The sequence below is a fragment of the Grus americana genome, chromosome 1 (assembly GCF_028858705.1).
Source record: "Grus americana isolate bGruAme1 chromosome 1, bGruAme1.mat, whole genome shotgun sequence".
NCBI lineage: Eukaryota > Metazoa > Chordata > Aves > Gruiformes > Gruidae > Grus > Grus americana.
In genome coordinates, this window is record NC_072852.1 from 61,130,452 (window position 1) to 61,158,005 (window position 27,554).

The following is a 27,554-nucleotide window of genomic DNA, read 5'->3' on the forward strand; positions in this document are numbered from 1 at the left end:
GCGCGCCCGCTGACCTGTTATGTATAGCGCCCTGCGCGTGCCCGCCGCGGGGGTTGTGCATGCGCGGCGGCGCGTCTCTCCTCACCCCCCTGACAGCGGATGTGGTGGGGTCGCCGTCGCCTGTGGGCCGGGCCCGGCCCGGCTCGCCCCGGCCGATCTCGCCGCACCCCATCCCGCGGGGCAGAGGCGGGGCGCTTATGTAAGCGTGTGCGTAGGGAGCCCAGCCCCCGCCGGGTGCCGGTTTGTGCGGGTAGGGGGGACTGTGGCCGCGCTGCCCCCCCACGGAGTCTTAGTCCTCGCACATCCCCCTCTGCGCGGCCGGCCCGGCCCCCTGCCCGAGGAGGGAGGGCGTCTCCCCTCCCGTGTGAGTTTAAGTTACGTGCCGTTGCTTACGAAACAGTCCGTGCTTCTGTCGGCTCCGGCAGCGGTCCTGAGGTGGCGTATAAAAAAAGCTGGAACAGAACCGCTGAGGAAGAGGCAGAGCTGGCTCGGCCGTGCGGCCTCCTGCTGCGGGAGCTGCTGAAAGAAAACACGTTTTCAAGCGAGTACTGAGCAGCAGAACGAGTTAATGGTCTCTCTAGCACTGTTAGTAAAGTCATTGTTAGTAAATGGTGTATATCTGACGTCTTCTCTTTTAATTACAGAGTTCAAACCCCCGTCTGCGTGCTGCCGACACACCAGGTTTCCCCTCCTCTCGTGTGAGCCACTAGGCATGGCTAACTACTGCATGAGGCGACACGCTGGTAGGGCTCAGTAGAGCAATTTCGAGTCTAACAGGGCAGCTCTAGGTGCAGATCTGAAAATAAACCTCCACCTGTGGATTGCAACTCAGATCTGCAACTGCCAGAGTGTTTATAGACAAGTGGGTAGCCACAGCCAGAGAAGTTTCATTAGAAATAACAGCTCTCAAGTGGAAGGCAGAGGACTCACATTAGCAGTACTGACCTTTCTTGACTTCCAGAATTCCAAAGCAGGACAGTACTTTAAGAATTGTGGTTGCTCTTTCCACTAAAATATTTTTCTGCTAAGATACACAGAAAGTAAAAGTAAAGTCAACAAAAAGAGACGTGCATCCCATGTTTCCCTTCACGCTTTTCTTTCCTCACTTTGAATGACTTAATGTCATTAATGATGAAGGCCTGCTAGCAGTAAAGGCCCCAGCCATGATTAGAATCTCTGTTTGTTTTTATACAAATTTTCTTTCTAAAAAGTGTGGAGGCCAAACTGTTCTTAAGCACTTTTCACAATAATAATTTTATTGAGTTTTTCAATTATTACTTTGTCATATGTGCAACATCATAATCCACAGCTCATCATTCTGGTCCAAGAACATACGGGATCCTGTCACATGCCCTTGCTGCAACTCAAACCTGGAGTAGCTGGGTCACTGTATAGTTAAGCATTGTTTTCTCAATTGATACAAAGTACATTCTTCCTTGCTTTTTTGTTTTGTTTTGTTTTTATTCTTAAGAAATGCCAGATATTTGGTGAACAATTTTCAAAGAAACAGAAAAAGAAATCTCAGTAGTTAATGACTACTTTCCATCAAACTCCTTTTAATTCTATAATTTTTAAGCACAAAATAGATTCCTTATTTTCAAGGACAGTCACGTCACAATATAGTTTCTATTTCAAACGTTTAAACTGCTTTTTCATACTCCTTATGTTCCTTGCTAGCTCCTTACAAGGCTGCGACACTGAATCAGCAGCTACTGATCTGCCTTCTTGGGAATACTGAGGTGGAAGCAACCCTCCCTCGCTAGACCTTACTGTTTCATAACCAAATTGCAACCATGAAAACCATCAGTCTGTAAGCTGTTTGTCGCTACAGACTAAATAACAACCGTAGGATATCATTATGTCACAACACCATTTGGTTCTAGCCATGCTTTCCATTCTAAAGGGTTTGTTCTTGATTTAGAAGTGAAAGGAAAGTGAAGAATATATTAATTAAAGTGTCAAATCTCAAGGGAAGAGTCTGTCCAACTTAGTAGAAAAAGAAAATAGAATCACAGTTAATCAAGGAACTCATAGAAGTAAACCTCACTACTGTGTTCTCTTGTCGATAACTTTTAAAGAACAGTATTGCTAATTCAGCTAATTTAGCTGAGACCGTGATCGCAAAAATCAAGAGAGTGGGGAGGAACTAGAAGGGAAGAAAGCTAACATGAAGGTGTGAAATGACAAAAACAAAGAAGCAAGTGTACAATACATTGTGTGTTACAAATCAGAAGCATTTTAAGATACATGGTTTTAACATCATTGTATGTCATCTATATTCACAAACTTTGTTAACTGTTCTTGAAACAGCAGTTACGTAGGAGACCAAGCCTGGGCTGGGTTCATAGAGCATGCTTGCTTTCCACGGCAGTTTTCTTCATCAGATCTTTGTCATAGATCTAGTACAGACTATTGAAAATGTAGCTGACAAAAGAAGTGTTCGCAGAGAACAGTGCTGATTTTCACTCTCTGAAGGATGTTAACCATGCAGACCCAGAGTTAGTTTAAAAAATCCTAACACACCTAGAAAAGTCTTTCTAGTCTAGAAATCATTTATGTGTCTCTTCTGATTTGTTACTCTACCTTTAGAAGAGAAACAGATACAGCTGAAAAAATAAGAGGAAGATGAGTATCACCATCACAGCTAATTTAACTTCTGAACCACCACCAGCAAAACGCTATAAATCTGGTGACTACGTATATGAATATTATTTTATTCTGTAATAAGTGCAGTGATCATATCGAAAAAAAACCCCCACAGATGTAAAACAAGCCTCCCATCATCACATCAGTGTCGCCTCTCATCCAAATTTGATCCTGGAGAGATTTTTCAGGGTACTGCTTTCAAAAAGAGTAGAAGTGTCCTTGCGGAGGTTAACACCTTTGTTATAGGGAGCAGTAGGGCTTTGATGCCCGAGGTGGTGGGTACCGTAACTGTTGTGCCTACAGGGCGCAAGGCCTCACTAGCACCGTTATTTCAACTTCAGTTCTGGACAAATAGAAGAACCGGACTGTTTCTGTTTCCCACTCAACAGGATCATTTCCTTCCCATCAGAACACAGGCACTCAAGTCACCCAATTTTATAACCTTCATTTCTTTGCTATCATAATACTTCGAAATTATTTTAAAATAATTTTTTTTTTTTAATTTAGTACACTAATTCTCTCTTGAAAGCTGTTTTCATCCAACCACCTTTAACTCTTTCTAATCGTAACAAAATCTGTTTTAACAAGTGGAAGAACCTCGGGCTCTTTTGCACCACGAAGAGACCGTGCAAACCCGCTCGCCACACTAATCAAGAAGACATGATCCGCAGCACCCTCGACTCACGCCTGTAGGACGTCAAAGTCCTCCTTTGCTGCAAACTCAGCCTTCATAACTGCACTTCGCTGCCACCCGCCCCTCCCCGCCGCGGCCGCCACATGGTACATCCTCGCTCCCCCTCCCCGGGCGGCACCGGTGGTAGGGCCCAGCGCGGCGGCGCAGCGCTCCGCGGCGGCGAGCCAGGTCAGGCGCGGCGCGGGGGTGCTGGGCCGGTCTCAGCCGGCTCGGGCCGCCTGACACCAGCCGCGGGGCCCGGGGGTTGGGGGTGTGGGGCGGCGGGTGCCTCAGCGACAGCCCGGCCGAGCACCGGCCGGTGAGGGAAGCTTTGGCGCGGCCCTCAGCCCGGGCGCCGCCGTTAGCGGGCCGGCTGACGTTATGTTTGGCCTCCCGTGCTTTGACGACAGATGCGGCCGTGTCATAACAATGACGGGCTGAAGATAAACGGGGCAAGATGCTGAGGAAGCTGCGTGTTTTTTAAACGATGCGTGGTTGGGAAGGAAACCCTTGGGCGCGAGTCCTGGTTGTAGGCCGCGAGTGACGTTCGGGCCGGGTGACTGGCAGTAACGGCAGAAGCCAGCCGCGGTGGCCAGGGCCGAGGCTGGGTGGGGAGAGCTCTACCGGGCCCCCACCCTCAGCTCCCGAGCTGGCTGCAGGGAAACATCCTCCGCCTGCCCCTCCACCCCGAAGTGGAGTCCAAAGGGAGAGAAGGGGGAGGGGGTGCGGATAGGGATGGTGTAGGTCCAGGCTGACGTGACCAGGCTGGGGTTGAGGACTTTCCACTTTCTCTCTGTTAAAAGCACCACATTATGACCTTTGGTTTAAATACTGCTGTGCTTCCTTAAGTGGTTTTTTGGGTTGTTTTTTGTTTGTTTGGTGGTGGGTTTTTTTTAATGTCTTTCCTAGATATAAGGAAAAGCTTTTTCCACACAAGGACAGTCAAGCAGAACAGGCAACCCAGAAAGGCTGGGTCCGCTCCATCCATAGGGGTTTTCAAAACCTGACTGGACAAAGCAGCCTGGTGTTACCTCATAGCAGACCCTGCTTTGAGCTCTTGAGGTTCCTTCCAACCTGGATTATCCTAGGATCTTGTCTTGTTTTTTCTAGAAAGCTTTATATTGGTCAAGCATATTTTTGTAATCCTTCTTTACCTCATTTCCACTACTGATGCAAAGCGGGGATTCTTTCAAAGTAGAAGTATGAATGCTTACTATGCATTAATCTACAAAACTGTTATCTATTACCGCTCCAGATTTCTTCACAAGTTACTCAAATCCTATCTACACTGCTCTTTTCTAGGTAGATACCTACTCTTCCTGGTTAATTCAAAGTTCAATCTAAGCATTTAGTAGTTTCATTTAATTCTCTACAGGCTGCTAATACCTGGCTACAGTTTGCTGTAATGAGAATGGTAGTAACCAGCATACAGTAGTAGTCATACTGTTGCTCTCTTTCGTGAAGGATTTTGTGAAAAATACAACCTGAACAAGAGGTCAGTTTGCTGATTTTCAAAAAGTGAGATTTCAGTCCTAAAATAAGCATTCAGAAATTCAAAATTTCTGAATGAAATGAGGGATGAATCAGCCAGTCGATCCTAGTATCCATTTCCTATAGAAGATATACATAGGAGTCTCGTTAAATAATGAAACTTATAACACCCCTTTACTCTGTAGATATAGGTCACTGCGAGTGTGCTAGCAAACAGGATCACAGATAACTTCAAGGTTGACTCTAGTTCACTTCCTTATTGCTGTTATGACACCTGGTGATAAGAGGGTGCTGCTGGCAGTGAGAGCAAACATCGCGTCAAAGATGGCTGTTTTTTTTCTTAATCTCTCAATTGATTTACAATCCTCACAGCAATAGAAGTACGTAAAACATTACTGTGGGGTCCTGCATATTAGAACAGTAGTCCAGTATGAGCTTTAAGAGAACTCTGAACTCTTGGAATAGGTTACATACCCTGGAAATGCAATACTGTCATCTATGGACTCTGAAATACACCAAATCATAACTCTTAATCATCTTCTCAGTTTCCATAGAACACCATGACATTAAAATCCATTCATCTTATTTTACATGCTATGTTTTACTCATTGCTTTACAATGGCTCCTGAGTACCCCAGTCCAATGCGGTTTGGCAAATAAAGTTTTCCTTCCTTTTATAGTATTCTGTGTTTCTGCATAGATGATCCTCCCTAACAACAGGAAAAAGAAATTATGATGTCAAACATTTTCAGACAACATAAAATTTCTTTTAAGTGAACATAACAGTCATTTCCATGTCAGATCTTGGAAGAGCACAGTTTACTGTATCAGAATTTTTATTAGCTCTATAATAGATAAAATGACTGTATGTTAAGTGACTGCATTACTCACAAGGCAATTTTGTTTAACAGCAGGATTACAGATTGAAGTAAAAGTCATGGTTAGTTATTTTTCCATTTTGTACTTTGGAAGTATCATCTGACATCCCAAACAATTTTAACAATAGTTTATTTTGCTGCAAGTTTCCAGCTGAGCTGAAGCATTAATGAAGAGAGCCCTGATCCTTCAGAGACTTACTTGCTCTGACTGGACCCACCAAATTCAATAGAACCACTCAGAGTACTCAGACACAGGCGGTTGTGTCACTCCTTGTGGAGGAGAGGCTTCGGTTTGCAGTCCCCATGAAACAGTCACTTTTTCAGGCCATGGAAAGGTCAGCACATGAAAAGTCTGTGACTTCCCTACACTTTCACTGTTCAGTGCTTTCAGGGAAAAATGGCTTGTTCTGTGGTGGAGCTTGCTGGACAGCACTTTTCAAGTCACCAAGTTTATGAAGATAAAAATCATTAGCTTTGGGGTTATAACACAAGTAGCTTCATTAGGCAATCAGATTTTGCCTCAGAGATTTGAAATAATACTAAAAACCAAGTTACCAATAAACAGCTTCTGTTAATAACATAAGCTTGCACGTAGGAAATTATGTCTTACTCTGTTAATTTATGATGTAGTAACATAACAAGAGTCCACCTTTTAGAAACTGAAAAACATCAACTTATAAGCAAAGGTACACTTTCTTGAGATAAAGTATTTCACCCTGGAAAATATTTACCCTTACCTGGCAACTAGATACAGGCTCTATCACTTAAGTTCTCTAAACAAACCACATATTTCCTTAAAAGATGGGTTATAAAGAAGATTCTAGGGCTCTTGTATAGCTGTTCCTGCAGTAGTCTTCTTGGCCTGTTATGTAGGAGATTAAACTGCATGATCGTAACAGTCTTTTCTCTCCTAAAAAAAACCCAAAAAACCAAAAACCCAACCAAAACATAATTTAACTTAAGGCTCACATAAGTACTTTCTGAAGCATGCTATATTTTGGGAGAGGTGAAAGCAACTGTATAAATACAATTGTCAAATGCACAAATTTTAATTTTTTTTTTCTCATTTTCAATTTGAGCAGTTTTAGGCATGTTACCAGTAGCAGCAATTCATGCGAGTATTTCACAGACCAGCAATTCTCCCTTTCACGCTTTGTGCTTCCAAAAGGTCGTTATGAAAACACCACCTAGGAAGTTAAAGATACACTTGATGATGTCTGTCTTTGACTGCTGCAGCTCCTTTGGCTGTTGCAGAGCAGGTGGCAGTGCATGTGCTATTGGTGATACCTGCGGCCAGTTCGAGCAGAGGTGGGGTATGGGGTTACCCACAACTACCCTACGGTTGCTGCGTGGACCCCAGCCCTGCACCTATTCCACGAGGACTCTCTGCGTACTGGGGGTGGCTGGCAACCACAGAAGTGACCTGGAGACAGAAATAAGGTGTCAGTGCAAAGGGCAGCTGTAGCAAAGTGAGTACTGGAAGAGGCAAGTGAAGGCCTGAAGATGCTATAGTGTACTTGCTTCCTCCGCCAAAATACCAGTGTGCATATTCAGAACCGAATTAACAGACTCAGCTAGTGAAAAAACACATAAGGGTTTTGGTGACTTTTTTTTTTTTTCCTTAATTATAACAAGAATGATTTCACAATGCAGTTAAGCTATGAACTGCTACTGAAGGAGCACCAGGGGGGTCTCTGACACACCAAGGAGCAAGTCATGCTCCTAACAATGCTTGAGAAGTTAAGCAAATACAGTCAGAAGAGTTAAGAAAGATATTTAAGCTGGTTTTTTTAAATTAATTTAGTAGAATTACTGTCAAATTAAATTGCATGAAACATTCTTCTAATACAGTATGAGTGAGCTGTAATATAATTAACAATATTAGCTGCAGGAAATGGCTGACAGTTTGGTGGTTGTATGACTGCAAGCATTTATATGGACAGAGCACTGCCCCCACATCAGGTCTGTCGCTTCCACGTTATTGTTCCAGTGAGACATCCATCAGAATATTAACCTTTCAAAAGTCTTTTTCCCCCACCGCTTTCACGTGAAAGCTGAATTTTGTGCTAATAACAAAAACCACTGCTGAGAGTAACTTCTTATGCTAGCTCAGTCTAAATATCAATGTCTCTGAGAACATTATGAGGTAACTTGTGCCTTAAATGTGTTTTCTTGTAGTTGTTCTCTCTATATAGGGCTGAATTCCACGATGTTGAGAGGCGTTGCTCACGGTGCAAAAGATACATTTACTCTTCTGTTGATAAGATCTCAGTACTGTAACCCGGGATTGAATTTTTCATCTATATGGACTGAAGTAGCAAGCAGAAGCTTCCCAATACATTGCAGTTACACAACTGATACAAAATCAAGAGAGGAAAATAAAAAAACCATTGAGAGTCTCTACAGCTTGTCAGTCGACATTAAGAAAATACGCAGACTAAAGGAATGGGTCCTTCTCCAGGATGTGGCCTACGTTAAAGAAATTGCTGGTATCTTACAAGAAATGGGTGCGGATGAGACCACAGTAGCCAACATTTTAGAACGCTGCCCAGAGGCAGTTCTCCATACCCCTGCAGAGATAAACTCTCAAAGAGATCTGTGGCAATTAGTATGCCAGAATGAAAAACAGCTGATTAAATTAATAGAGCAATTTCCAGAGTCTTTTTTTACTACTGAAAATCATGAGAACCAGAAGGCAAATATACTGTTTTTTCAAGAGTTGGGACTTAAGAATAATATAATCACCAGGTTCTTAACAAGTGCACCCAGTATTTTCTACAATCCTGTTGAGAAAAACAAAAACGTGATAGAGACATTACAAAGAAATTATTTAAGTTTAGGAGGTTCTGATGCAAATATGAAGATCTGGATACTGAAGCTATTGAGCCAAAATCCATTTATTTTATTAAATACCTCCACCTCAATCCAGGAGAACTTGGAGTTTCTCCAGAAGAATGATTTCACTGACCATGAAGTTCTACAGCTGCTGTCCAAACTTAAAGGTTTTATTTTTCAGCTTACTCCTACTACTATGCAGAAAAGTATGCTTTTTTCCAAAAACATCTTTAAGTGCAGCGATCAAGAATTGAAACGGTTAGTGCTGAAATGCCCGGCCCTTCTCTACTACTCTGTTGCAGTTTTGGAAGAAAGATTTGAAGGACTACTGAAGGAAGGAATTTCTGTAGCACAGATTAGGGAGACACCAATGGTGCTGGAATTGACAACGCAAATTCTTCAGTACCGAATTAAAAAACTCTCTGCTTTGGGATATGATATAAAGAGTGGAACTCTAGAAAGCTTGAATGGTACTAAGAAAGATTTTGAAGTCAATTATGGTAAGATACAGTCAAAGAAGGAGAGACCAATTTTTAATCCTGTTGCTCCTATAAACATTGAAGATTAATTTGAATGCTGTCCTTTACATTATGCAAAAGAAAATTATCAAAGAGAAAAGAGATGTTGGTTGAGAAGAGCCAAACCAAAAGTAATCTTAAGCAGATTGTAGCCAGACACTGTACTTTGTCCTGAAGTGGGTCTCAGGCACAGCGTCATTATACAATTGTAGATTTCTGATCCTTTCAAATAATATAATAGAACCTGGTTATGATAAAGATTGCCTTTTTTTCCTAGGGAGTACCTCATATGTTTCTTTGGTGCTGTTACTTTTCGTTATCTAACAGGGCATTAACTGCTTTGGATTTTCAGCTCTGTCAGTGCACAGTCCACCCTGTGGAAGCGATTAGCACAATCTTTCTCTAAGAAAGAGAAAAGGAGGGTTATTTTTCCAGCAGTGTTCATCAGCCCACCGGTTCACTGACTGTTGGAGACTTTTGGAGTTCTGCTCCTTAATGCTGAAATAAGGAGCTCTAACTCCCAGATCCTGAACTGCAGCAGGATTTTCTTCTTGGATAGGAGATCCTAGCTAGAGCGCAGTCTGAGAACAGGGGCAAGACATAATATTTTTATTTAGTGACTGCTACACTGAGGCCCTAGCATGTTTGCAGGTAAACTATAATGCAAAGGAACTACAAGACTACTTCCTTTACATTTCTGAAGCTTCAAAATGTACTCCTTTTGCAAAAGGTTTGGGGCAGGAAGAAATACCTTATCTGCTATTATCTAGTTGTTAATTTCTTCTTTTCTAGCAAGGCTCGGGGAGAGAAAAGGTTAGGGAGAGACTCACATGAGTCTCAGATAGTTGTAGGAGAGAGGAAAAAGTCATGCTTTTATGTTAGGTGTAACAAAACTCTAGTCTGTAAACACCTGGTGATTAAAAGTGACTACCAGATTTGCAAACAGCTGCCAGAGTTTCTAAATATATGGGTGACATTGCTTCTCAGATATCACCGAATGGTAATTGTTGACAAGTGCTGGCTTTCAAAACAGTAACTATCTGACAGTGTTTAAGTTCTCAGGGGATTTTATTTATGGCCTATGAATGGTAATATAAAACAGTAGCATCGTTAACAATCATCTCAATAGAATTATAGGATCATCAGTGATTTTATTTCTCAGAAAGACCTTCCTAAGCAACTATTCCATACACTTTTTGCCTGTTGTCAAGAGGGAATGAGATTTACACCACCCCCCCACCCCAGGCCATTCTTCAAGGTCATTTTTAACAGACATTTTGGCAGCAAGTGCAGGGTTCCTTTTCTTAAAGATAAGTTTTAAATTGCTGAGGAAAGCTCATATTGAATTACTCGTTTAGAGGGTGGGCTGCAAGATGATGATTTTATACGGCCTGCCACATTATCTGCTGCAAGCTTGGAAAGGGTTAGAAACATCTGGTTAGAGCAGTGCCAAGATCTCAGCAGCTGAAGGTCTTAAACTCACTGCCATGCAGGCGAGCGCGGACGTGACGGCAGCCTGTAGGGGTAAATGCCACTCTTGTAAGAGCACATGTGACACTGGCGACAATTCGAGAAGGGGCACATATCACCAGCACAAGAACAGTCAGGCTGTCTTACTAAGCCATTTCTTTGCTGAGTCTTCCAAACACATTACTGTTTTCTAAGAGGAAACGGCAAAGACAGCCATATTAAAAATTCATAGGAACTTGCCTTTGTCACTTTTTTACTGTCCTTCAGTGCTCAACTATTAAGCAGACCACAATATTATTTGAATTCAAAAGCATCCTTCCCCTCAGACACAAGGGGGCATTTCAGCTCTCTGAAGCTATTCATAATACAAGCCCTAATGTTGAACCACACAACTGATTGGTGGTTTAGGATGAAAAGGAAACCATCATACAAAACAATGTTTTCCCTGAAAATGTAGTTTCAGCATTTCTACAGGTGTCTAGTTTAAAAGTTCCTGAAACAGCTTATTCCAATCACCTACAATATTTCCAGTGGCAACGGACAAGACAGGAAAGTGACATACTTCCTTAATTGAGTCACAGCCCAAGTTATCACAAACTCATTTTCCATTCTGCATGTTTCAATTCCTCCTCCTCCCCTTTCAAGACACAAGCAGAAAGACTCCTTTTCTCTACCAGCAGACCAAAATTCATTCAATCCTCCATTCATAACTCTCTGCCTGGGACCCATTTCCTCTCTTCACAGGATTCATTTATAATAAAACCTCAGGGAAGCTCCCAATTACCAAAACGTTGTATTACTGAAATCTGCTTCCTCGTCTCTTGCTGTTGCTCACTGTGAATGTGAACCAGTTTATACTGTTTAAGTCTGGCAGATAAAAGCCTGTAGACCAGCCTTTCATTACACAGTGAGCAGTCAGGCGTGCAAGTAGTCTTAATAAACATTTCCCCTTTTGAAATGGGGGCTGGGAAAAGGAAGGTAAAATAAAACCCACAACAAAACTAACACAAGAACAACCCCACTCCCCCTAAAAATTTCAGTTCCATATTCCATTCAGCTCACTGATCTTAAATGTGGATATCCCCAAGCCTCAGCTCCCAGGAAAAAAAAAAATAGTACAAGGGATCTTGTGACTACACACAACCAACACCACAATGAAGTTACAGTTTTTGTTAGGACCTGGTTGCCACTATTTAGATGGAGATAAAATACACTCTGGGGCAAGGTACAGTGGGAAGACTTATACCCAAATATGCCTTTCTCCACAAATTAACTAAGGAAGCTTTCAAATGTCTGAAACAGCAATAGTTTAATGTTTCACAAGTGTCAGGACAGAATCAGAACAAGTTTTTAAGACAAAGCAAGTTTCATAAGTGAATGGAAAACATGCAGGATATAGGACAAAGCTCTTTTCAAAAACTAAAACCATATGCCATGTTAAAGTGTTTCAGTTACAAGAATCAGAAGTAATAGCTACAGGATATGTTAAGCACAAAACATAATGAAGTGTCGGCAGCTCTTACAGATCTAACATCGCTTACCTCAGACCACACTTGTTTTGCAGCAAGTTTCATAGTATAAAAACTAGAGAATGTCATAGAAAAGGGGTATGACCAGTTCAACATTTGTTTTCAGAAAACGATTAGGAAGGGTTTGGTTGAGTGTCACAACTATCACCATGCTCCAAAGAGGTGACTCAGTGAGTTCAGTGGTAGCACTCTGGGGATACATCTACACTGGGAACTGCGAGGGAGCAGATGACACTAAGTTATTTGCTGCAGCTAGATTGCCTCCAATATCCGAGCTAGCTCATTCCTAGAGCTAACTGGTATTCTTGAACTACGCTATATTCTATGCGATTAGCTCTTGTCTATAAAAAACAGTTGACGTCTTCCATTTATTGCATACACTTACCTCATTACGCCCTGGCAGCAGAACAGAACCAAGCAGCTGGTGCAACTAACAAAAGGAGCAGGTAATTCCATTTGCTGGGTTTTTGCTCTCCCCACCGCCCCAAATTCCGGTGCTTATGAATACCATGCTACCAACACATACAACGGTTACTGATACCAAATAAAGTTGTTCCAGACTGCAGTTGAAGTACCCATGGCTCAGAGAGACTAGGCGACTACTGTACCATAATTTACACATAGTATACTTTGAACACCCATGAATATAGGACTAAGTTTTAGACAAGTGATATGTTCTGATTTTTTTTAATTTCTAAAAAGTCTCCCTAGATATCCTTCTTGTACAACCATAGCCACTGAAAAAGTAAGCTTACGTGCTTAGATGTTCTCTGTAGGAACACAAGTTTTTAGAAAATACTGCATACATAACATTCACAGCCACCGCCTCTGGGCTTCCAAAGAGGTTACTTATTTGCAAAGTCAGTACAAAAGAAAAAAAAAATCACCGACAGCTATTTTTTATTTTAAGGCAACCTCAAGCTGTGTATTACAAGTGCATTTCGCCTTACGCTGCAGAGGACCTACAGATGTTCCCATCTGAGGTGTGTCAACATTTGGAATCTGTCGGTACACAATTAGATGATGGTTTGTTTTTTTTTTTAAGAAGGCCTCATCTACCTATTTTGGTTTGTTTTAAATAAAAGTATTGCATTTTATTCAAAAAATCAAAATGCAAAGTATAAGAGAAAGACGTAGTGAAAAATTCCTTGCATTTGCTTAAACAGAGCAAGAAGCTAACCTGGCGCATCATGGAGTTGGGACAACAGCTTTGCTGGTTCTTCAGTGGTTTCCAACTACACAAAGGAATTCCTTTCCAATCAGACAGTTGTGCTAGATGACCACAAACATCAGCCCAGTTTCCATTAAGCCCTCATTTTTTCTAGTGTCTTTAAGAAGTTTATTAGAAGCAAGTTTTCACTTGCAGGAGATAGATGCATGTCATTAAATACACCTGAGATGGAGCAATCTGGTTTTTGGTAAAAAATTGACAAAGTTTCAGATACCAGGATTCGTAAAGAGAGCCTGAAGCTCATTCTGTGAACTGGACTGATACAACAGGGCAGTTCTTTACACAGCTTCACCTAGAAAAAAAAGATATTTTTTCTAATAAGGCATTAAGTTACTCTTTATGATCCCTTCTACCATGTTGTAAAACTTTCTTACTTCTATCTCCCACACTCATTTCCAATTTCTGCACACTTCGGTTCTATTTGCTCCAGTCCGCACTGAATAAGGCGGTCATTGATGGTTTATAGGCTGCCTGCAAATACAGTTTCATAACCAAAACTATTTGGGTACGCCCAACATGGCCATTACACAGCTGAAGGATCCTTAGCAGAAGGATGTAGAAACCACTGAGAACAGTAAATGGCATCTCCTCATATTGATGGTACAACAGAGATTACCAAGTTTATGTTCACAGTTTAGTCCAAAACTGCAAAAAAGACTTACAGTAAATGAATATTCAAAAATGTATTATCCCTTCAGATACACTTACTCACTTCTATAGTTATCAAGTGTAACATTTCACCAGATACAAAGCTTCCATCTAGGCTCTAATAAATCTTCATACTCTGCTACGCAAGCTTCTTCTGTCCTTGTCAGATGAAATCGAGTTACTTGCACAGCTCTTTAGAAGATGAAGTGTCTAAGACACATGGCTTCTCACGGTCCGTATCTCAGCAGATTTTAATGCCACTGATGTAATATTCTGGAGAATCAAGTATGTCTCAGTTTTGGTTTTAGTCAGACTTATCCTTTTTCTTTCCTGTTAAGGGCACTTTACTTGCAACAGCAGATCCTACAGCTGTAACACCTCCAGCCACAGCAGAAACACTTCCTTTGACTAGCCCCACTCCCATTGAAGGCACAGACGTGACTGCTGTTTTGGTAATTTCCAAGCTCTTCCCTCCAATCCAAGCAACACCCCCGATTGTGGCACCAACAGCTCCCTTCGTGACACTGAAGAGGCCACCAGTCACACGAGAAAGCATGCCAGGCTGCTGTTGCGGGTGGTCTTTTAATGAACCTAAGGGAGGAAACAACAAGCAGATCAATCACAATGCAATGATCAAAGCATTTTCAAAAGAAAAGTTATTCCTAAGTACTTCCTTTTCTAGCCTAACAGCCATTGCACGTACTTACCTTGCCAGGTACTTTTCTTGGATGCTTGCACACCATCACTGTTCCAAATAAAAAAAGACACTTTCCTGCAGCAAGACATACCTCAATGCTGTTTTCTAAAACACAAGTCAATACTGAGCCTACAAATATCAGGCATGTAACTCCCAGACAGTCTTACATTTTAAACTTTTGTCCTCTGTGTGCACCACCACCTTCCCAGACTCTGGAAGGTCTCATGGCCAAGTTAGCCTCATTTCTGGACTTTATTAACATGGCAGAAGAGGGAACAATAACATACCCTCCTGTTCCCCCCATCCTAATAATAAGAGTTAATCCTGAGGGGGGACACACCCCCAAGAGCAGCACCACTACCTTGCTGTTCAAATCTCTAGGGAAGGACTGGAAAAAGTTTCCTGGAGAAAGAGAGCCAAAGGTTTAGTAAAAAAAAAAAAAAAAAACCCACCAAAAAAAATCCCCAACTGTTCTTTGAAAAGACCTCACCTTGAGACAAAGTTGTTTCTTAATAATTACTGTTCTGAGGATGGGCTTTTGAAGGGTTGTATGGAGGGATCAGGAAAGAGGAAAAGGTGGTTACAAACAAGAGCAATTGGAGAAATCAAAAGCAGCATGAGAAGGACAAAACTGATGCCAGCTCTTCACTGTATCACTTCCTTTCATCATCATGTACACAAATTTAATTTTGTGCCAAAAAGGCCTTTTCTCTAATGTGGATAGCAGGGCGGGGTGGGGGGTGTGTGTGTCCAGTGGCCAAATAAACAGTTACAGGCTCCCAACACAAGTCCCAATATGACACACAAAACCAAATCTCAAACTATAGGATTTCTGCATGTTACTCACTACTTAAATATGGCTTTTTTCTTTTTAATGTTATATTCAACCTGCACTTTGCGCAGTTTCTTTCTATATGCTGTTTAAGTCAATGCCTATTCCATATTTATCGTACAATTACATAGCCTCAAATTAATAGAAAGTATTAGAGTAATACAAAGACTCCCAGAATTAGCCACTTAGCCTTCCAATAATTTAGTATTACTTCATATTTCTAAATATAGGGTTCAAAATCCTAAAGAGATACATGTACCTTGCTCTAAAGGGAATTAAGACAACAACACACCCCACTACTGTGTAAGCATCATCTAGTCTTCAAAGAAATAGGAAGATGATTTGTATTTAAGCACCCCAAAAAAATACCACCCACTGCACCTATAAATCAGTAGCCCTGACACGTGTTTGTCTGCAAGGTATTTTCAGTGTGAACCTTGAGAAATCTCTGGTCTTCACAACAATGTTGTATAGGTAAGGTTTTTTCCCAGCTCCTGTCTTGTCAATTTCTCACCAATCCCAAACACTTCTTAAAAAAGTTTCAGAGAGAACCATGGCAGGAAACAGCCAGTTAACAGAAGGAGGGTAAGAGTTCCACTTTTTTTTGTTATTTTTCTAGCTACCTGTAGATAATACATGGGATTTAACAGACATGTTTCCCTTTCTTAGGGAAAAATAACAAGGGGAACTAGGAAAAGAGCAAGTGGAACCACAGTGGCCAAAGCCAGGGAAGAAACAAACATGAAATAAAGAGGTGAGGGAGTCAGCAGTAGAAAGAACATGCTTGGAGGAGGACAATGAGTCTAGAGGGGCAAAGGAAAAGAAAAATCAGATCTAGATCCACCAGAGACTGTGTCCAGCCCCTGTCAACGCATTCCCTCTGCACTGCAACATGCCTTAGGAGAACCAGCAGAACAGGTCTCTGCCTCCAGCACCCTGACTGCTGACAGCTCGCATTCAGAGGACAGTTTCCAAGAGTCACCTCCCAGCACTCATCTGTGAGATGAAAACTAGGGTGAATGACTTCCCATGTGCCTCCAATGAGTTTGTGATAGGGCCAGGACTGATCCAGCACTCAGAACTCACTAAAAAAAGCTTGGAGTTCCTGCGTGCATGCGCAGAATAATTCAAACAAAAGATGCCATTTAAATGAGAGAATTTCTTACAAGTTTCACAAGAAAAAAAAGCATAAAAAGGAACAGTGCAGCTCAAGGGAGCAAAAAATACTAAAAATGCTTCCAGCTCACACTAGTCTTTCATATTTAAGAAATTGATATAGGTAACAGAAGGGGTCGTGGAAACTAGAAACATAAATGACGGCCTTTTACTTCAAGCAAAGCAATACCCTTGCTGGTTCATTTTAGCCCAATAGCTTTCAATCTGGATATCTCCAGCAAAACTGTATTGCCAACACAAGCACAAAGAGATCAGAATTGCTACTTAAATACAGAAAGCCTTTAAAGAATTACACTCAGAGAAGAGCACAGTATATGGAGCCTGGTATAAAATCCACTGTCTAGGTACTATTCATTAGAGGAGTCTTGTGACAAGACTTACACATCCTGTAAAAAAATTTGGTCAAAAAGTGCTTCACTTACACCAAACTGGATCACCATCATCAGAGTGAATGGGAATAAAGTCTTATCACACTGAATTTTAAGAGCTGATTTCAGTAAATCAGATGTGATATCAGCAAGAAAGGACCCATCATAGCTAACTTAAAAATAACAATAGAAAAACAAACAAAAGTAATCTTGACACACCCTTCCTCACATTACTTCAGGTAGCCCATCCTTTGACAACATTTACTCTATTTCACAAATGCAAATACAGACTGCATCTGGTGATGACTGACATGTTCCCATTTCATTCCTGTTTGCATTGTCCATTAGATCAAATAAATGCCCGCAGCTGCAAAGAGTTTTTACTGCTGGTTGATTTCTATTCTAGGATACGCATTCCTGGTCTCCCTGTTTCTAACCTGTATGAGAAAAAAGGTAAGAGAGATCATTTCTAAATCTAGGGAGAGAGCGACACAAGTTCCCTGTTCAGGGGCTGGCTCTATCACGCTACCTTGCAGCCAGCTTCCTGCTGAAAAGAGTCCAACAGCAAACAAGAGTTTGAATGAACGTAGGTTGCAAAGGTTGGCGCCGCTTGCAAAGCGGAAAATAAAGCATTAGAATAGCACTACTCATAGAAAGCATGAGCACAGAAGCTTCTTCTACATATGTATTTCTTTAAAGCCTTTGGGCATCCAGCTTGTCAAGCGTGATTTGGACAAACTGGAACTATCTATATCTTTACGAAAAACTGCAAATTGGTTTTGGAACTGAGCCTCTCCTCTAAGGATTTTATTTTTTTCGGCAGTCTGCTCAGAGAGATGATCTTCTTGCCAACATTGAACTGGTAGCCTTCCATCCACAACTGGCCATCTTTCTATAATGGTGTAAGCATATTACATATGAAGGCCTTGTATGACATTTAAAACAGGGATGTTCAAGGGCATTCCAACATTTTAACTGAACTCATAAGGCTTTAAGAGTGCACGTGAAACAGAATCAAAAGGAAAAAGCCTCTTCAAGGATGGTGTTTCCATTAAGATGGGCTGTGTTTTATTCTACTCCCTCTAACTACACCTACTTTCTCCCATCTATTTAGACTTCATATTTAAACTGGCTATTGTCATACTGAAAGAAGATACTGTGCAGAAGAAAATGTCTCAATTGCTCACGAATTTGAAATAAAACCTTGCAACACCTAGTGATGATCAGCCTCTGCTGTTATGCTCTGAATCTGGAAAACCTACTGAATATTCCAGGAAGATAAAAAAAGCCCACTTGTTTCACTGCCTTCCTCCAGAAAGAATCAGTTCTAGTTTACTAGTCAGACCACTGTTCACTTCCTATATGTGAGGTTTAATATGTATAAAACACAAGTCAATCTTTAAGGCAAAAAAAGAAAAAAAAAAAAGCACCTTAAAAATTACACTTGAAGATAGTTTCCAACCTGGCATTTGAATCATAGAATGGTTTGGGTTGGAAGGGACCTTAAATACCATCTAGTTCCAACCCCCCTGCCATGGGCAAGGACACCCTCCACTAGAACAGGTTGCCCAAAGCCCCATCCAACCTGGCCTTGAACACTTCCAGGGATGGGGCATCCACAACTTCTCTGGGCAACCTGTTCCACCACCTCACAGTAAAGAATTTCTTCCTAACATCTAATCTAAATCGACCCTCTTTTAGTTTAAACCCATTACCCCTTGTCCTATCACTACACTCCCTGATTTGCTTTCAGAAATGCTTCTGGGAACTTAACAACCGCATAAGAGCTTAAAAAGAAAGATTTTTGTCCTCACACCATGATACTGTAACAAGTTCAAGTATAGTAGAGCTTAAGAACCACTGTGCCATGAAGATCTGTTTCTCCCTTTCATCTTCTTGTACTTGTGTTTCCTGTCTAAGAGCTGTTAAGAATAGAGTGAGCTATTCCACTTCAACCCCTTCTGCTACAGGCAGTGGATAATACTATTGTTCAAGGGAAGTAAATTGTTCAGTTATACACCATATAAAAGCTGAGGAAAAAAATCTCAAACCAACAAACAAACAGAGCTTTAAAGGGGCATTATAAATTGAAGAGCAATGAAATGAGAGGAATCAGGACCGACCTCTACATCCACCACATTTGGTGTTAAAGCAAGAGAAGGGAGGACACAGGCCACCTGTGTGCCAATAACAGCTTTTGATCTAGCATGCTTCCAATCACATGATGCAAACAGGACTCTTCACAGTCCTGCCGTTGCACAGCCCGGAAGGTAACTCTGCTCATTTGCAACTGCCTTTCCTCTGCAGATCTAATAACTGATTTAAGATTCATTTGGTTCAGGAGACCAAGATGACACTGCATTAATGAAGTGCTTGTTTGTTTGTTTTTATGAAACCACGAGATTAAGTCAACAGTTAGAACCACAGTTAATTGTATGATGGGAAAGGGTCTCCAAAAGTAGTAATATAAAGTTCCATATATTTTTAAACACATCTTGTTTAAAAGTCACAAGCACTATGAACTCAGCAAGGTGTCCAAAAGGGAAGCTGGGCTCTTTCCATCTCCCATAATGAACAGCAGAAATAAATACCCATAGGACCAATTCGCATCTCTGGAAACTAATCTGCAAATCATGTCCCTCAGTATCTGCCTATCTTATCTATAATTTATCAGCCCAGTTGTTTACTGAGCTATATTCAGTGGCCTTACTGTAGTCAGGATAATGCAGAAGTGAACAATAATCCAGGCCAATCCAAGGATTGGCTTGCTTACTGTTACTTAAATGAGAGTTAAAGTGTTCAGCTTGCAGATCTTTTTTTTTTTTTTTTTTTTGAGAGAACTGAACATCTGATGAATTTCTATGACTTCATATTATGAAAACCAATACATACCTTCTGGTGGTTCGTCATGAAGGTATGATGGGACTTCCTGTTGGTTTTTGTCCGTTTGATTCATTATTGCCTAAAAAAGAAAATCACATATGCTATACATCTTTTCTAGCAAAGCATAAATGTAATCCATGAATCCAAAATTCATGTAGTTAAGTTCCACAGAAAAGGAACTTTTCATTACTAGATAAGCTAGCAGCTTCTGCCAAACTACCGCTCTTTTTGTTATTGGATTGTGCTTTTGCATTCCTCAACCAGACGCAATACTTGAAAAAGGAGCCCTCCACCACATCAGCAGACTTAGTGAGAGCTGCCACTCCACACCAAGTGCATCTCAAACCTAAAAAAACAATTAGGAACAAAACCAGTATGAAAATAAAACAGCCACTGCCATGCAACAGCTTATGTTTATGTACTAAAAAAGAAAAGCCTAGTGATCAGAGGTAGTGGGCACTAGAAAGACATCAGTAGCATACCTATGAGATCTGTTAGTACCCAGAAAGCAGTAGTTTAAAGAAACAAGTCCTTGCAGCAGAATTTGAATAAATGCCATGAAAACAAGATGGAAGAATTTATCTTGTAGCAGTGTTGCATACATGGTGTGGTGACAGCAGCAGAACTAGACTGTTTTATCTCTACACAAGCTTTCCAATGAAAACATTTCAGAAAGAAAATTTCTTTATACCAAAAGCTGTTTCCTAGAGCAGCAATCCATGACACTTAGAAGAAGCACAGGAGAACGCTCAAATCAGCAGCTCTGCTTACTACATTGTCCTTTCAGAGGGAAAGTAGTATCTAGTCCAGGTTTCCCTCTTGCTTTCCTCAACACCAGGCACCCTTTGGTGTTAAGTCCTACCTCCTCCCCTGACCCCTCCTGCCAATCCTGCTTTCCCTCCTCAGCAGGCACCAGGGTGAAAGGAGAAAGAACACCAAGTTGCCTTGTACCACTCAGCATCATTCTATCTTCTTGCCAGTGACCTCTTAGTTCCCTTCTCCCTGCACATATACACAAGCCTTTAAATCATTTAATTTCTTCCAGGAGTCACCAACCACTGCAAAAATAATTCCAGCCTCTCTCGCCATGCCCAGATGCCTCCGTACCTCCTCTGGGTGAGAAAACAGTGGATGGGATCTGAAGAAGGTATGAGGACACAAAAGTAGAACTTGAGGGTGGGAAGACTTACCTAGAAAACAACAGCTAAAACCCTCACAGTGTAATTATGAAGTCAAAACATCACTGAAAAAATTGGCACCCGCACACTAAATGATAGATCTTTGGACCCAAAGCAAGCCTAACTTGAATATTAACAAGTCCTCGCAGTCAGCACTAAGGGTATCAGTTCACGACTCAGAAAACATGGGTACCTTTACGCAAGAACCTGAACAGGAAAGCAAGCAAAAAAAACCCTACCGCCAGCACAGCTGATTTGATGGCAAAGCTGAACAAGTACCTCTCAAAAGCCAGAAACTCAAAACGTGGAAGCCAGGAAGGTGAGTAGCAACACATCAAGATGGAAGACTAAATACATCAGGGCTAAGAGGCAATGTGAAAAAGTATCAGTTATATAATTCCTTGTTCTTTTATTTAATCACAGGTCAGTAAGTCAAGGGGAAAGGGAAAAAAAAGCATGAAAAAAAAAATCACAGCAGTACATAAAAAAAAAAGTGACAAGATTAGGTATTCCCTCCCCTGCTACCTTCCCCAGAACCTCAAGGTTATGTAATTCTTGACCACAGCTACTTTTTAAAGTTAGACAGGAATATTACACAATATATCACTCACATGCAGTGATTTAACACACTTACAACTCCTTCTAAACCACAGCAATACTTCTCTCTTACAACTACACGGACCACAGTGGTCTGCCTTCTACAGCTCAGGCACCGGCAACCTGCTGATACCAGACCCCAGAAGCCAGTGGAGTCCTATGGGGGCCTGAAAGAGCAGCTAAGGGCAAGTAAGTCACTGCTGGTGGGACTGCATTTGTTCTACAGAGAAGGAGTCTGCAGATCAGAAAGTTGAAGGCTAATGTATGATGTGTGGTTCTACAGGTGCCTGGAAGCACTCCAAGGATGCTCCAAGAAAGGTGCCTAACCAGCGTGTGCTAGTTTTTACTCACTGTTCTCCTACTGCATCATCGCAAGTGAAAACGGAATCACACTGCTGTCAGAAAAGGCTCACAGCTTGACTCAAAACAGAGCTGGGGAGACAAGAGAGCTCACAAAGCACAATTCAAGTCCTTCTGTTTTTCTGTAGAAGCTCTCCAGTGAATCACAAAATCAAGACGAAGATCCAACAAAGCACTTAAGCAGAAAATTTTAAGATATCTAGGTTACAGCCTGCGTCACACATCCTTGTAGCCAATTTAACATATCAGGAGACTTAAGAGCCTCTGAAAAGTGATCCAAAATCCTGTCTGCTTAACAGGTTGTAGCATATCTGGTGAACAGGAAGTACTATGCACAGGAGCATGTCTTAAACCTGGCTCCCCTCCAGAGATTTAAGGTGAGTATTTCTATTGACTGGAGGTCAAAGGCCTTGAATAACTGCTTGGTGGCAGATGACTTCATCCAGTCTTCGGACAAAGAGGGCAGGAATATAATTTTTTTCTTCAAAAACTGGAGTTAGAAAAGCAGAAACCACTATCTTTTACGTAATACCACCAAGGTGAAAGCACTCACAGTTCAATGTCTCCTTTGTCTAATAAGATCCAAGCTTGTATGTCCCACGTCGCAGGAGGCCCCTGGTCACCAGACTGCAGTGTATCCTAAGGGAGGTTCCTCTTCACCCTCCCTGCTGCAGGTGTGTCCCCACAAAGAAGAGGAAAGCAAATTCATGAGACCCAGTAGAGATTACAACTCAGCTAACACCTAAGGCACCAACCTGGAGGTGCAAGGATAAGACTTTTGTGCAGACAATTACATCATTCAGACACGGTATTGATTAAGGCACTTTGGAAACTGAAGTTGGAAGCTGCAGATTCAAAGTCCCCTAAACACAGAATCATTAGTCACAATAACTACTAGCATTGCAAGTGCATACAACAAGGCAAAGGTTTATCAAAAGCCTGAACTTTGGAACTTTTCTGATATGTTTTTGCAGAATCTTCTTGAAAATATGCTAAGATTGGCAAAAAAAAAGGAAGCAAATAGATCTTTCTTTGGCATTTTCATCTTGTGATGCCAAATTCAGAGTGTCATGTGTCACTAGAGAAAAGGCTCCAGCTTCATTTAACACCTGCATTAAATGATCACATGGCGTGAGGGGGGATCTCTGAGTCCTGGCAGAACTCATACAGACATTCATGAAGCAGACGTGTAGCGTATCAGTGGCACTCTCCAGTCTCCTTGATCTGTGTAGATGAATACGTAAGCTTTGTATTTTCTTACATTAAGAAGTGGAAGCAAACCCAGATCTTAGAAGAGATTTCAAACAGTGACACATGTAAACTACTTTCTGTTGGGGTTTTTTTTTCCCCTGTGTGCTTATGAGGGTGCTAGTCATTCAAGAGATAAGGGATAACTTCTCATCTTTTTTAACAACACATTAAAATATGTATCAACCTTCATACAAAAAAAAAGTGGAAGTCACTCTTTCAATTGGTTTTAAAGAAAAAAACACACTTTCATATTGTCTGAAGCTTCCTATATATTTCATATTCTAAGTTTTACACAGTTGTAAAGAAAGAAGTGGTTTAGAAGAGGATTTTTAATTCAAGAGCTATTTATAACATTAACACTGTTATAGGACCCTGAATGAAAGCACCAGGAAGCTCTGAAGGTAATGGTACAGCCATACGTACATTCAGATCAAAGCTGATTAAAATAAGACTTTCTCACCAAATATATTCCTTCGTGAAGATGTCTAGTTAGTTGTTTCCACAAAAGTATTCTGCGTACACCTATGAGAAAAGTAGAAGGTTAATGACATGTTACGGAACAGTGCTACATCACATACCTGCCATGGGAGTATGGTGGGAATCCTAAATACAAAGCCCCAGGGTAGAGGAGAAGCACACTTGTCACGGCCTTAAGATGCCAAAATCTTACTAGATTTATCTCACCAAAACACTGATTCCTTCTGTGTTCTTGGGCAATGGAGATAATTTTACTTGCTCCATATGCTGTCATGAGGATTACTACAAAGTGTGGTAATCAATATTAAGACACAACCTCTCCTTAACGAGTCTGCAGTTCTTGGACAGCAATTTGTGTAAAATTTTAGCCTTCCATTGAGAAGTGGGCTCTAACCATTACAGATATGCGTGCAACTTCCCGAGCTTCAGATGATACTCTTGATGTCTTTCTGACTTTACAGACAAAAAGCCCTACTGTTTCAGCCCAGCAAACCTGGCCCAAGCAGCAGCCAGTAAAAACCGGTTTGTTTCAATGCCACTACTCAGATATTTGCGGGCAGCAACAACTACCCAAGGATGGGGCCAATTTCAGTTGGCAGCATAACGCTGCTCCAGAAGGCTGCAGCAGCAGATGACAGTGCTGGAACTATTCACCTGACAGAACTGCAAACAAACCGATCGCCTCGTCTTAGTCCACCACGAAAAAATTATCTTCCTTCTGCCCACCAGCTATGCAGTGAAAGCTTGGCTACAGAGCTGATGGAAAACAAAACAACCCTTGCCACATGCACAGCTCTCCTTTCCCTCTTTCAGTGGCTGCTGCAGATTTCAAGATGAACCTGATGTCTTTCATGTACATGAAAAAAAAAATTTTCAGGGATGATACTTTAAGAAATACATCTTGCAAGAGTAACAATGCTCTACTTTCCAAATTAAACAAGGAAATAAGCACAAAGCCAAAAATGTAATCCCACCCACGGCTGCTCTTCAGGGTACTGCTTCAAGGTGCACAAGTGACCCCTGATAGCTTGTCTGCTTTACGCCTTGGATTAGGGCTTGTAACATGTTACAGGTAAGAGTGCTCGGTGCTGTTAGTTCTCTCAGACATAAACCTCAGAGCACAGCCGATATGGAAATGTGTTTTTCAGTTAATTAATGCAAAGGAAACAGTTGACTGAGCTTCTGCAAAAAGAAACAGTCAACGCTAACAGTAAAAAAAAAAACAAATCCAGGCACGTAGAAAGCATGTAGCTAAAAACCAAGAGCATAGCTGACATTTCAACAAGCCTTCTGCCAAGTTTCAAAATTCAGATTTATATACAAAGCATGCCCATTTCAGAAGAAAAAAGACAGTTTTCAGGGAAAGACTATAGCAAGTCAATCAGAAGTTTCCAGGCGCGAACCACAGCTTACTTTTAAATCTGAGGCGGATTAGGCTACACCCCCCCCCCCCCCCCCCCAAAGATACCAAGTCGGCTATAAGAAATATAAACAGGCTCACAGCATTCAGGGTTCAGCACACAGCTGGGAAGGTAGGGCAACCTATCTGTATTAAAGAAGAAACACACACCACAATTAAAGGTAAAAAAGGAGGCATATCTCTTGCAAAAAAAACCCCAACCAACAACCCTTAACTCTGCCCAGGACATTACATCATCATATCTGCCTATAAGAGAATCCAGCATTTCTCCATCACCCTCAACTCAAGTGGAGATCAGGCTGCAGAAGAGGCTCTAGGGAACACGTGATGTTGCAATCAAATTGTCCCTGAAGCAAGGATCTGCAGGATACCAAATCAAAGGCAGCAGGCACCCCGAATTCCCCTTTTCTAGTCCTCTAAAACTGGTTTCTAGAAATTAAATGGTAAATTCCAGTAAGGTACAGGGCACAGCTTAAGAAATGCCAAGGACTTGCTCCATTTTACCAGTGCTGTCAGCCTCCGCCTCCTGCTAGCTAGGCCTTCTAAAGCAGAGCCTTCCCCATTTCTTCCAATGCCTGAGCTCCACACCAGCCTCAGCTCTCCTTTTCCAGGAGACCTATAAAGACAAAACCTGACAGTGCCTAACAGCCAGGGTGATAAAGCAGCTGCTGAACTTCCTTACCACTCTGCTAATGAAAAAATTAACTTTCACCCTAGCATCCACCACCTGTTTGTTGGCTCCTGCCTGACATTTAGGCCTGTTTGCTTGCCAGACAAGGACCACCTTTCCGTTTGCGCTTTTGCACCACAGCCTATTTCTCTACTGAGGAGGCAACACCAACTCTACTCAATGTTTAACCACAGCTTAACAGAAAGCTTTAAAAAAAAAAGTCTAGACAGTATTTACTGAGCAGTCTTAAAATTGATGTGCATACAAACCAAGCTATCTTGTATGTACCCTTCCAGTTACAGAAAGCCATGCTGCCCGAAGCAATGCTCTGGACACACTGAAGCAGGTTATGTCCACTTGGTATTTATCTTCCTTACAGAGTGACATCCTGATTCACAGTTCTCATGTTCAGCCCAGTTAAATGGACAGAAGGAAGCATTTAATCTCATCCGCAGAGTCTGTCTATGAGCTTTGTACAATGACCAGAACCAGCTGCAAGGCTAAAATAACAAGGATTTATTTTCAGGCCATACCACACAAATGCCTAGGCTAGGTGAATGCTGAAAGCTTAGTTGCTCCCAAACAGTTTACAAAAAAAAAAAACCTCTTCCAGATTCCATTCCATCAAGCTGGATCAGAGAGAAATAGATGAAATAAAGAGCAGGTTACTACAAGAAACACCCGAGTACAGCAAAGTTTAAGAAGAAAGAGAAAACCCGAAACAAAGCTCCCCCTGGCACGGAGAAGTTCACGGGGAAGAATAAGCTCAGCCAGGAGGGAGGCCAAGGCGAGCAGGGCTTCCTCAGCTGCCCCCCGGGTAGGCGGGAAGCGATCCGCCGCGGCGCCCGGCCCAGGGAGGGCGGCAGCGGCAGCCGTCCCTAAGCCCGGTCCCGGTCCCGCACCCGAGCAGATGCCGACTTCGGCCCGTCGAGGCCCCACACTCCCGCTCGTAGGGTGTCCCAAGGCCCCGCAGCCCCCGCCACGTCCTCCCCTCGCAGCTACCTGCCTTCTCGGCGGAGCTCGGGAGGTGGCCCGGCAACGACCCCCCGCCTGCCCGGCCCGGCCCCGCCGGGCACCTCGGCGCAGGGCGGCGGCACTGACGTGGCAGCCAAGGCCGCGGCAGAGCCGCTACGGCCGGCCCGGCCCTCCCTCCCTCACGCCCCCCGGTGCCGCGGCAGGAAGCACAAAGGCGGGCAGGCTGCGCCTGCCCCGGGCCGCCGGCGCGGCAGGAGACGCCGGGGGCAGGTGGTGGCCGCGCTTCCCCGGGCCCGCCTCTCCCGCCGGCGGCTCCGCCGGGTCCTCTCCCCCCTCCTCCCCCATAAGTTTCTCTTCCTCCGCGGGGAGGAAAAGAGGGGAAGCAGGAAGGGCGCTCGGGCGGCTGCCCGCCAGGCTCACCGACTAACGGCGGAGCGGGACACCGCGGAGCCGGGGCGGCAGCAGCCGCTCAGCCGTCACTCACCACGCAGCGAGCTCGGCTCAGCTGGGTTCTGCCGCAGACTTTACTCCTGCACCTTTCCCTGCTGCCGACGTGGCGCCCGCCGCCGCCCGCCCCGTCGGCGCCCGCAGACCCCGCCCCAGCGCCCGGCGCGGCCCCCTCGGCGGCCGGGGGGCGCGCAGGCGCCGCCGCTCCCGCCCCCTCCTCGCCTCGGGGCAGCCGGGACCCCCCCCCCCCGCGGCGTCCGTACCCCGCTGTGGGGCCACACGTTCCTGCTGTCCACCCTCAGAG

At 42.8% G+C, this 27,554-nt stretch overlaps 2 protein-coding genes across 9 annotated transcripts; one reads left to right on the forward strand and one right to left on the reverse strand.

Annotated features, from left to right (window-relative positions):
* Window positions 1–177: 177 nt before the first annotated feature.
* Window positions 178–13,170, forward strand: MTERF2 (mitochondrial transcription termination factor 2). 3 transcript variants are annotated; one of them, XM_054813770.1, is made up of 3 exons: window positions 178–564; window positions 645–743; window positions 7,867–13,170. In XM_054813770.1, exon 3 carries the CDS (start codon window positions 7,898–7,900, stop codon window positions 9,089–9,091), a length of 1,194 nt encoding a protein of 397 aa, XP_054669745.1. In that variant the 5' UTR covers window positions 178–564; window positions 645–743; window positions 7,867–7,897; the 3' UTR covers window positions 9,092–13,170. The 3 variants fall into 3 exon arrangements, with proteins under 3 accessions (XP_054669745.1, XP_054669743.1, XP_054669744.1); XM_054813768.1 differs by having other exon boundaries at window positions 178–743; XM_054813769.1 differs by lacking the exons at window positions 178–564; window positions 645–743 and adding an exon at window positions 3,435–3,508.
* On the reverse strand, window positions 11,802–27,413 carry TMEM263 (transmembrane protein 263). Of its 6 annotated transcripts, none has more exons than XM_054813776.1 (5): window positions 27,288–27,413; window positions 23,722–23,783; window positions 22,564–22,675; window positions 19,885–19,954; window positions 11,802–14,510 (listed from the first exon to the last, which is right to left on the reverse strand). In XM_054813776.1, exons 4-5 carry the CDS (start codon window positions 19,946–19,948, stop codon window positions 14,224–14,226), a joined length of 351 nt encoding a protein of 116 aa, XP_054669751.1. In that variant the 5' UTR covers window positions 19,949–19,954; window positions 22,564–22,675; window positions 23,722–23,783; window positions 27,288–27,413; the 3' UTR covers window positions 11,802–14,223. The 6 variants fall into 6 exon arrangements, with proteins under 6 accessions (XP_054669751.1, XP_054669746.1, XP_054669748.1 ...); XM_054813771.1 differs by having other exon boundaries at window positions 22,564–22,678; XM_054813773.1 differs by having other exon boundaries at window positions 22,564–22,678; window positions 27,224–27,339.
* Between the last annotated feature and the right edge of the window lie 141 nt (window positions 27,414–27,554).

Coding starts and splice junctions, on each gene's coding strand:
- MTERF2 (XM_054813768.1), top strand. CDS start 7,898: ATGTTGAGAGGCGTTGCTCACGGTGCAAAAGATACATTTACTCTTCTG.
- TMEM263 (XM_054813776.1), bottom strand. CDS start 19,948: ATGAATCAAACGGACAAAAACCAACAGGAAGTCCCATCATACCTTCAT. Junction 14,511..19,884: donor TCATGACGAACCACCAGAAG/GTATGTATTGGT, acceptor TTCCTCCCTTAG/GTTCATTAAAAGACCACCCG.